At 27.6% G+C, this 12,131-nt stretch overlaps 1 protein-coding gene across 7 annotated transcripts in view; it reads right to left on the reverse strand.

Annotated features, from left to right (window-relative positions):
- Positions 1-473: 473 nt before the first annotated feature.
- LOC136977032 (hepatocyte nuclear factor 4-gamma-like) overlaps positions 474-12,131 on the reverse strand; it is a 61,461-nt gene continuing 49,803 nt past the window's right edge. For 4 of the 7 annotated variants that reach the window (XM_067272459.1, XM_067272456.1, XM_067272461.1 and 1 more), the window contains exons 3-8: positions 3,775-3,890; positions 3,162-3,197; positions 2,937-3,086; positions 2,628-2,868; positions 2,268-2,504; positions 474-842 (exon numbers count right to left, since the gene is read on the reverse strand). In XM_067272459.1, the coding sequence (XP_067128560.1) occupies positions 565-842; positions 2,268-2,504; positions 2,628-2,868; positions 2,937-3,086; positions 3,162-3,197; positions 3,775-3,890 (1,058 nt within the window). In that variant the 3' untranslated portion in view covers positions 474-564. The remainder of the gene's footprint in view (positions 843-2,267; positions 2,505-2,627; positions 2,869-2,936; positions 3,087-3,161; positions 3,198-3,774; positions 3,891-12,131) is intronic. The other 3 variants (XM_067272457.1, XM_067272460.1, XM_067272458.1) reach the window with 3 other exon arrangements.

Raw genomic sequence — 12,131 nt, forward strand, 5'->3', positions numbered from 1 at the left:
AATTAAGTAATGAATATTTATTGAAAAAATCTAAATTAAAAAAAAAACAAAAAAGATATAATAATGTCGGTGAATGAAGTTACACGAAGATGAATACAGTCATGAATAAATTCGATGGTTTCAATTTTTTCTTCCCTTTACACACACATGTATATATATATAATATATACTATAATATATATATTATATATATATATATATATATATATATATATATATATATTATAATATGTATATACTTTTACACACATATATATATATACTTTGAGCTTTTTTTCCCTTCTTAAAACACTGTTATTATACACAATAATTGATATGTGCTTTTTTTTTATTAAAAAAAATAACAATGACGAAGGCACATCGTTTCTCATGCGTTGTGACGTTTCAAGAGATCAACAAGAATGTAAATAAACACACAAAAGGGAGCAATTAAGTCTCCTCTTTTTATATATAAGATGATAGTTTTTTCTTCCCAAGATCCTTTCAATTTCGAAAGGAGAAAAATGTGTAAAAACTATTTTAAATCTAAATTTTAAGTCCATGTTCTAGCTGGTATGTGATGAGTCAATAGGGATCTTGCTCTACGACTTCCCTCTTCATGTGAGGAGGAAGAGGTTGGATATAAGAGTCCGTAGGTGATGGAATTGGCGTTTCTGGATGTCCGTTTGCTACGGGATCCGGATGATGATGGCTTCCGTGTCCATTGGACATGTGATCCACCGATGGATTGTGAAGGACTGCGTGGTGAAGGGAGGTGTGGGTGGCCGGAGGTCCCGTCGGTGGTGGCATCTGCGAACCGGTCTCGGGTGGTGCGCCTGCGGATACGGTCATCGGAAAGGAAGCTGTAGCGGGGGTGGAACCACGTTTGGTTGGTCAGGAAATAGCACGAGTTTTATAAACATTTATGTATTTTAGAGGGGCTTCTCCGTCTTTTTTCTTTTTTTTTTTTTTACGAACTTAAATTATGATCCCACTGTGAAAAGTGGTCACCGAGAAAATATATCGTCTCGATTATTTACTGCGGCTTATACTGAGAATTCTGTGCTGATTTAAATTAGAAATAACTTTCTAACTTTTTTTTAAATATACAAAACATTCAAACTTAAATTTATAAGTTGTCTCGAAACCGTTTTGACTTAATAAATTTATTTTTACGTAAATCAGAATTTTGAAATAGAAATTTCATTGCCTAGAATAGAATACATCGAGAAAATACAGTAAATAAAAAAATGATGAAGCTCTTTTCTTGTTGTAGGATCATAAATTATCAACAATCGTTCGAAAACGATCAAAGCTCGTTTTTCTTTTTCCAGTTTCAGTAATTTAACAGGAAGAGTACTTTAGGTAGTAACGAAACAAACATTTATGAATGCCACTTACTTACTTAGACCTTACTAATATATAATTAAAAATATGTCAATTTTAAATTTTAACACCTCAGTAATAATGATTCTATTTTATCTATCGATTAAATTAACTAAATTTCTAAACACTTAAAAGCATTTGCTACATAGAAAATTGGAAGATTAATTACTATGCCAACTAAATATATTTAAAATCGAATGCCATCAATTCTCATTAAAACATAAATCATAGCTTATTAAAGCATACAATGTGACAAAGAGTAAGAATAAAATCCCTTATTCTTTGATTTATTTCAATAACTTATTTATTTATTTAGATAATTTCCATTAGAAAGTAACTTCCTATTTAAAGAAAAATTAAATAGAAATCATTTTAATCACTAAAAAATATTGCAATCTTGAAAGGAGAAAAACTGTGCAAAAATCTTTCGGAAAGGATACTTTTTAATGTTACGCATGAGCTAGTTTCTAATAAATTTATATCATTAATTAATTTCTATTTAAAACGCTAAAATTATATTTAAATAATTAAATATATATAGATTGAAAAATCTTATTGACACAATTATTAGCTCGATATGGTATATGTAGGGCCTAATTATAAAATACAAAATTTTGTAAATCTTGTAAGCACTAAAATATTCCTCTATCAGCAATTATAGATGCATTCCATCTTGTTTTGATTTTTGTCACTTTAATATCTATATTCTTTTCGACAGAATAAATTTTTATGGAGCTAGAAATGGAAATAATTGTTGGCATGTGGTATTCATAAATGTTTTCCATTAAAATGCCCATAGTAACGAAAATATTTAAACCGAATTTATTAAAGTTAATAGAAAAATATTATTAAAAACCGCGTTGATAGTTAGAAAAAATATTATATTAAAATTAATACGTTACCTCCCAAAAGCATTTCCTGTAACAAGTTATCTATTTTGGCCATACCGAATAATTTTGCAAACTGTATTTGTTCGATCATTTGCCATGTAATACTTTGCAAAGCTGGAAGAGTCAATAAAATCTCTCCGAAACGTCCTCTGGAATCGTATTGTCTATCATTGATGTAATCTTCTAAACTCGTTTGCACTTGATAACGTAACGTTTTAATTTTGTGAGGGTCACTTAAACCTTTTGCATCTAAAAAAAAAAAAATATATATATATATATATATATATAATATTATATATATATATATATATAAAATTCATTTTTGGAAAATTTACCAAATTACGTTTTACTTTAGAACTATTGCACACTTACAAGGATCGAAAAATACAATGGCTTTTAAACAAGCGAATTCTGTATCATCGACGTGCACCTCTCTTAAAGTTGTCACCAATTCATCCATTATCCTGGAACCAATCCTGCTTATTTCTATTTCTGTGGAGTGTCTTGGAATGATGAAATCGTTTCCTAATAGCAAAACATCTTTTAAATGCATAGAACGGCGTGCCAAACCTAATAAGAGATGTTCACCGGCGTGGGCACGTAGTAACGCTACCTGAAAAGTAATTATATCAATAAGTAAGTTATAAGGATTTAATATTTCAAAAGCTACCATTCACTCACTTGATCGTCTAATTGTAATTCACAAAAGGATGGAATGTATTTAGCCCATTCGACTAATATTAGTAATTGTTGTTTCATAGATTCGCACACATCACTAATATTGGCGACTTTCTTGTTAGCTATGTTAGTCTCAACCATAGGAGAACCCATCTATGCAATTAAAATATAATTAAGTACTATAAATTTAAAAAAAAATTAACATTCATTTTATATCGTTATAATTACCTGTGTTGGAAAGGGCGTTACCATTTCCCCAATTCTCTGTAATAAAAGAATTTTCAGTTTTTCTTGAAAATGTCGCATAAAAAAAAAAATACTTTTTAAATAATAATTTGATAATTATATATTATAAAGATGATTATGAATACAACTATAACTGATCAGTGATTACATTTTTTTAATTCTGGGGAAAATGGTAAACTACCTTTAAATTAATTTTAAGAAAAACATATCTAATACCAATATTTTAGTGCTTTTCAGTTTTATATTGTAATTTTCTTGCTTACGATTAATTTCAGCTTATACAATTTGAATCGTGTATGAATACAGAATCATAGGTGTTCTTTAAACAACTGTTAAATTTTTAATCTGTATTCAAAATTATTTATTTATTTATTTACAAGTTTATCTATATCGATTTTAATCTTTCTGTCAAAGTAATCATATTCTATCGTTTCTTTGTTAGACTAAAATTTCTGCTTATTCTTTCTAGCAAAAATAATGTAACTTGTTATAAGATTTTCGTAGAAGGACGGAAAAGCACTAAAATTTGAACTGAGGAGCTCAAAAATGAACTTTAATATATTATTAAACAAGAATTCAATGGCTGATTTATTACCTGTCTGCAATACATTTCAGCATTTAAGAGTGTTGTAAGATTTAAGCCGCCATTATTTTGTCCATCGTCGTAACTTGGTCTTCGACAACTTATTCTGTCTCTTTCGTTTTGGACAGCTTAAATTTCAACATAAAAAATTAGATATTAATTAATTGGCATGATATTAAAAATCACCTCAAGTAAAATTTTAATTATACAGATTTAATTTACCTTATTTTTAATTACGGAATATCGGAAAGTACTTTCTGAAACTCTCTAGTCGTGTAACGTTTTAAAAACTGATTTTAAAGCATAAATAATGCGTTTTTATTCGATATAATTTAGGCCTAAAATGAATTCGATATTCAATTAAAGTGATCAATTTAGACGAACATTATTCACTTGAATTCCTTTATAGAAATTCCAAAACTATTCGTCAAATCTTGATCTGAGTAACGCTTGATCATTCATAGCCTTAGTAACAAATTATCTCGGTTGGAAGATAGGAGATACACACGGCACGGTCCAAAGTCCGCTTGTACCAATAGAATTTTAAGATTAAGCTTGCCAATTGAATTAGATAGATCTATTTGTTCATGACTCATCACAGATAATTTGTTTCTTGTAAGAGAATTTACTAAATTTCCGGAAAATTGGTGTACATAACAGTTACAGAATAGCTTAACAGACAATTAAAATAGAATTTGCCTTTAGTCCTAATGTGTTATCACTTATATAACAGCAAGAGCTCAAAAATTTAAAGCTTAAATTATAAACTATCGAATTTTAAATGTTTATATGTAAAATTTTGCAAAAAGAAATATTTGTTTAATTTTATTTATATTATCTTAAACAGTATAGTTTATATGGCTGTCACCTTTCGGAAATAGATAAGTGTTTTTATTCATCCGATAGGAAGAAATAAATAATAGCCGAAGTTTTAATATAAAATCAATTCTCTTATCTAGAAATGAAAGTATCTATAGAATCCCAAATTATAATCTAAATTTGATATAAAGATACTGTATTTATATCTCAGTTGTCTCCAAGTATTATTATTATAATAAGTTTTGAATGATTTTCTTGATGACTGTTTAATTAAAAACTGTGTTTGCAATGTAATAAATAGCAACAGCATTATTAGGACTACATTTTAATTATGTAATAGTAGTAGTATATCGAAATAAATTTTATTGAAAAATGCGAGAATTAGAGAAAAAAATGAAATGAATTGCAAAATTCGCATTTTATTTAAATATTTACTAGAATTCCGTCTGCTCTGTATCGTTTATTTACACGCACAAAATACGGTAACAAGCAGCGAAAAGCAAAGTTTAATAGCAAAGCATTGTATTTCTCTGGAAACGTGACATTCGAACAATTAAATTTGGGTCTTAATGGTTCTTGCAGACTAATAAAAATATTACCTCTTTTGAAAAATAGTTTATGCATAATTCTTTTAATACAACAAAACAATAAAAACTTGAATATATATATATATAAAAGATAGTGTTACATTAATAACAATTATGCAAAATAGTCTTTAAAGTTCATGACGTGAATACATAATTAACATTTATCGACGATACTTATACATTTCTAATCGCTCGAAGCATGATAACGAAAGTATTATGCAGATTAATATCAGTTGAACAAATTAGAAGGGTATAAGTGTAAATTTATAAATAGTATTTTCATCGAATCGTCGTGTGAAATTGAGATATGGAGAATAATACCTTCATTATCTTTTCTGTGTGAGTCGCTTCCGCCGGTGAAGCTTGTTACATTGGGGCGTTCCTGTGTTGACAGAGTGGGTAGGAACACGAGCAAACCATTTAACCATCCCACTATGCAGCCGAGCACACAATAAAACCTTTTTGCAGGTGACTACAACGGTGTAGTGGCCTTTCTCAGAATTTTTCTAAAGTTGTTCTACTTAAACACGATTCACCTTACTCTAGATTTTCTTACTTTTTTTTTATTTGTCGGAACGAACGAAAAGATAAATGAAGATAACTTAATTTATATTACGATTAGTTAAGTTAGCCACTTATATATTTGTTTTTAGAAATAAATAAGCAAAAAAGCAATTAACGTATTATTCATATAAGTCACAATCAATATTGATGTAGAATGAAAGCGATACAGGGAGTAAAATGAGAAAAGCTCAAAGTTCTTTTAACTCTATAAGAGGTTGGAATTTTAATAAGTTTTTACTATAATCTTATTCGTATTTTAAATAAAAATGAGATATATAATTGTCTATCAATTAAGCATTAAATTTTTAAGACGTTTTGTTTAAAACATGGCAACTTCTTAAACAAATTATAAGGATATCCTACGGAATTGTCAATCGTTAATATTATAATTTGCATTTATTTTATTTATTAAGATCGGCTTATGTTTTAATTATTATTAAAGTTAATTTTTAGTAATTGCAATTAATTACCGAGCCTAATTAATATTTACTTACACAGAAGTAGTAATTGAAATCGATTAAAGTTTCAATGCGATTTGGAAAATACAGTATTAAATCAGTTATGGAAAAAATATATATAAATGTAATTATATATATATATAAGATAATAATTATAGAACATAAGTTGAAAAGGATATAATATATATTAAGAAAATGATGATGATGAAAAGGGATCTAGATGAATTATGTAGTAGGCGTATATATGTTAAGCCGAATCCGGGAATTCGGCTTAACATATGGCATACATGAGCCATAATTTAACGAGCGAAACAAATGTATCTTATTGAAAGATATAAAATGGCAATGCCACAAATCACGCAAATTTCTGCCTATCTTACGAAATGAGCGACATTCCCGGATTCCGCATAACATAGGCATATACATAAACTAACCACACGAGTATTTTATATTCGTATATATCAAGAATGGAACTGTATTGTATCTTGTTTAATTTATGCATATAAGTAGACATAAATTAACTTTACTTACATCGATGAATATTGTACATAACTTGTATAGCTTATTCAGCAAATTTACTTCAAATTGAAACAATTGCATATCGTGAGGTTCTATCTGATTTACAATTTTACAGCAGAAAAATTTGAAGTTTGCTAACTTTAGCAGATAGAATCAAATTTTCACGCCAAAATCTTGCATCTACTACTACTCTGTTGCTCGTAAAATGAAAAACTCTTTTTCTTTTCGTGTTAACGTAAAGATGATTGTTCAAATAATAGATTAAAAAGAAAACAAACCATAAAAAATGTAGATAGAACCCTCACGGTATGCTTATAAAGCAGAGGCCGAACAATTTAGGCCTCCAATGTAGTTTTGTTCGATCAACATATAAGTTGCAATTGTTGATACAGGCCTGATAAATATAATTAAAATTCGTAAAAATAGAAAAAATAATAATAATATAAATTTAAAAAGAAAAAGTATCTGCAAACTTCGTCTTTTTTTCACACCTCAGGAACACAACAGTCTGGCAATGGAGTCGATCTTTATATTGAGGCTCTCATCAGCCTCAATATACAGAACTCGTTAAAAAGTCTCCTTTGTGAATTTTTGTACTATTTTTATAAATTTTAAGCAATTTATACTTAATATCTTGGATTTTTTTAATCTACAATATACCCTTTATAATTGTATAATAATCATAATTTCCTTAGTAAATATAACTTTAATCAATCAATAACTTCTCTACGCTATCCTAAAACGTAAAACAATTTAAATTCGATTAAAATCAAGGATATATTTATAATTTCAGATTTTAATATAAAAATAGATAATATTTAGTCCATATCTGAATTTTCGTATTGACTCCAATTTGAATATTAGTATCAATCAAGACTTGATAATCAGAAGAAAATATTTAATTGATATATGATTAATCATAATCTTAAATAAATTTCATTATTAAAACGAATGAACATACACTAATTAAAATTTTTATTAACAACCCAAAATCTTAATCATAAAGTTTCTTATATTTCACGTATCATTTCTCGTGCGTATTTCATTGTTCGCTCTTCAATTGTTATAAGCATAACAGATTCGTCTAAATATCGTGAATAGGCAAACGGAAATAATTCATCCGCTTCTGTCTACAGATCAAATTATCAAACTTCTTAAGTTTCATATGTGAAAGTACGTCTGTCAATTTAATCTATTATGTCTTAACAGCATGAAAAGTCAATTGGAACAAATGAATTTTCTTAATTTCAAGTTTTGTTTCCAAACGTTTAAGACATTTTTCGTGTTTGTACATAGTTACATATATAGTAAAATGTATAATTATAACATGTTTCCATTCTACACAGTATTATCATGATCATCACTTTGTAATAGTAAAATCAATACTTTTAGAAGCATTTAAAATTTACGAAAATTTATTTTCTGATTAATCTACGACTTTAAAGCTTTTAATTACTTTGTGCAATGGAAAAACTTCTTTTTTAAGTTGTATTTCTTTTTTTAGCTCTCTGAGAACCAAAACATCCATTATAACACTCAAACAGGGCTATAGAGGAACATATATTCCTATGTATAAGCCGTACAATCTGTGCTTTTTTAATAGAAATATTGTATGCATTCTGTTTAAATAAATTTCCATATGGCCTCAGGTTATACGATAATAAATCCAAATGATAATATTTTTAGTTTAAATAATCTATACAAGTATTAATTCATTTTCCTTTTTCAATATCCATTTTAAACCTAAGATCCTATTTGCCCTCAATTGAGTTCTCAAGTACACAAAATATAAACTCTGTTGTTTGACTTTCTTATTATTAAGAATGTATTACGAACGAAAATCGGGATTGCATGTAATCAGAAAAATTTAATAATACGAATAGACATAGGCTAAATATTAATAACGTATTATTTTTAAAAGAGATAAGCTACTAGTTTGAGTTTATATTTTGTCTTTAATTTGTTTCTGGCGTTAACGAAAAGAAAGGCTTGACATTAATTATAAAAAAAACTGAGGATACAAATCATACCCATCACAGAAATAACAGATTCTCTTACGACGAAGCTTAGTCGATAATTGCTACTTTAAACATTATTACAAATAAGCTAGCAAGTTCTATCAATTTAATAACATTACTAATTTTTTAATAAAAGCTAATACGAGGCACGTCCCAAAAATAAGGTACAATCTTTAAGCATTAAACAAATTACATAAAAATTAATTAGCCATTGAAAGTACATATTCTAAGCTATTTTTCTACGTAGTCGCCATCTTTTTCTAAACACTTTTGACAGCAAAAGACAAGAACAAAAATGCTTTCTGAAAAATTCTTCAATTAATGATTTGAACAAGTCCATGATTGCACTTTTAACGTCGGCATCGTCTGAGAAGTGTAAATCACCAAGATGTTTCTTAAGCGGTCCAAAAAGTAAAAATTAGAGGGTTCTAAGTTCAGATTATGCTCAGAATGATACGTTTGCTGCACGATAATACAACTCCCCATACTACATGTCAGACTTCAGACTGGCTTAAAAAGTATGGATGGGTAATCAATTCCACACAGTCCAGACTTGATAAGTCTCTGATTTTTACCTTTTGGATCTCTTAACAAACATCTTAGTGGCTTATACTTTTCAAATGAAGTTAAAGATGAAGAGTGTATCCTCTACATCTTTAATTTATTTTATAAGGCCTATGGTATACTTCGTTCTCTTTTCTTCTAGAATTAATTAACCACATATACTACGTTCAATTAAAAGAAGAAATAATGTAAGAAATATAGTATATTCAAATTAATCTAATTACTAATTTATCGGGTTAATTTGAATCTGTTATAATCAATTACAATATAAATAATTATATCGGGTTTCTAAAATTTATGCATTTTTTTGTATAATTCCTGCACCATGTTATCGGCCTCTCTGGCATTTTCCAGTCTTCAAATGGACAATCTGGCCCTGAGTTTTCGGTACTGCTAGTACCGAAAACTCAGGGCCAGATTGTTTTGTCACGTCTATTTAGCCGAATTCAAACAATTATGAATTCAAATTTTAAAACATTGTGATTTAATAAACGTAAAAGATTAAATAACTCTTATGTTTAAGCATTATAAACAAATTAACAAGAATTATTGTCATTAAATTAACACCATTAAAAAAATTAAATACATTAAATAGGCTACATATTTTCCTGTTTATTGTATACAGAATATTTTAATATTTTACACATTGTACACTAGATACAGATGTTTATAGTTGTTAAAATCATATAAAATCAATCAAAAGTTCTAATTTTTAATTGTTAACAAAAGAAATGCCTTTAATAAATCGTTTACATATTATAAAAATTAAAAACGAATGTGTAGTGTCGCCATTTTATTATTAGGCCTATTAATTTACTGAATGAGTCTGTAAAATCAATTTGTATACATTGATGTAGGTCTATTATTAAAATTACACCATCTTTATAAATTCTGCTTGAGTAGAACTAAAGGATTTATAAAGGACTAATAAAATAGATTATTAAAATTTTGAACATATAAACAAGCATATAATTTCAGTATAACATATAGACTATTATATACGTTAACATATTATTTTATTAGAAATTTCGGATATATTCTTATAACTTTGCCAGTAATAAAATAAAATGGATTCGACGTGTGAATTGTATAGAAAAAACTTGATTCTCATATTTACTTTGCAAGAAAATGCCTCATAAAAATAGAAATAGAAGCAGACAAATAAAGAAATTGTTGGATGAATTCTGAAGTTGAAACATGATGACTAGCGCCTAATTTTCTATATAAATTATCTAAAGGATTTACAACGAAGTCGATATAGACCCCTAGGATCAATGGAATTTTGAAAGGAAATCATCGACCAATGGAAAAATCAGGTACTCATTGAGAAAATTTCAGATAATTTTCAAATAAGAATAATATAAAATTTAGTAACTGATTTAATAATTTACTTGATATATTATGCAAAATCTTGGAAAAGAATAATAAATTTTAAGGGGGTCGATTGAAAAGAATGTTTTCTATATGGGGATCAATGCAAGAAAAAGGTTGGGAATTTCTGGTCTAAAGGCTCCTTGATGATGACGAAGACGACTAAAAATTCCATTTAATTAGATATAATCTTTTCATAATTCGATCTTCAAATTTATCTACTTAAATCTGCTGAAACTGTAGATTCTTTAAAAACAAAAAGTATTGTTGAATCTTATAAAATTAATTCTATAAATTCTAAAAATACTGGCATTAAAATATTGTAAAATTATTTTTTTTAAACTAAAATTTAAGACAAAATCATATTGCAAAAATTTAAATACACTAGAGTCCTGATTATACAAGGTAATGTGGACCGAAGATACTTGGATAATCAAAAGTTTGGATAACACGAAATGTTCAATAAATTATTAAATACGATGTAATATGCTTTTATTGAATAGATTATAAACTTGTTTATTAACATAACGACTTAAACTATGCAATAAAACACTAATAAATACAATTGTAAATAATTTTTTTTTTTAAATGTAAAGAAATTTTAACTACAATTAAAATCTCTTTAATCTTTTTCTAAATTTAATATTATTGTGAGAAGTTACCAGAGTAAATTATTTTTCAAAAGAAACGGCCAGTCTAAATCCGCGTTTCTCAACCGGTGGCCCGCGGTCCATCATAGTGTGGGGAGTTTTAAGGGTATGCGAAACGAGAAACGTTGAGAATCACTAGTATAATTTGTAAACCACAGCTTAGACCATCCTAATCCTTGCTTTGGTCAAGCAGTTATCTAAAGTATTGTTGTTCTTGTCAAAAGCCACACAGCTTAAACTGAACAATGCCTTAAGTGTAGACTTTGTTTTTGTAGTCAATCCTTAATTTAGAGTAATGCTTCTCAAACGATGCGCAGTTAAGTGTGCCAAGAATACTATGAAAATACCAAACTAAGAAATCCATTTGTATAGATTTATTACATCTGTGATTAACTAATAGACAGACTAGGTCCATAGAATAACAGTTATTATTGTATGCAGCTATTCATAATTTAAGCTATATTTTTTAATTTGTACACTAAGTAGGCCAAAAAAAAAAAATATGAATTTTACAGTGCGTCTCGAATCAAGAAAGCCAACTACTGTCGGAACCACTGTTTTAGACCAAAGCTCCTTAAATCTAATTTAAAAATGTCATGGTCCATGAATTTATATTCATAATTACTTTCTTATATAGTCTTAGTTAATTTATAAAATAATTTATATGAACATAACATTTATAGTTTTAATAAACAGCTTATAAGCAGCATATATATATATATATATATATATACACTTATATACGTATTTTATAAACACAAATTATTATTATACTACACACTATTAATCGATAGAGACATTATAATTTATAATGGCGAA

Source organism: Centruroides vittatus, unplaced genomic scaffold (genome assembly GCF_030686945.1).
Source record: "Centruroides vittatus isolate TY-2023 unplaced genomic scaffold, ASM3068694v2 contig_439, whole genome shotgun sequence".
NCBI classification, from domain to species: domain Eukaryota; kingdom Metazoa; phylum Arthropoda; class Arachnida; order Scorpiones; family Buthidae; genus Centruroides; species Centruroides vittatus.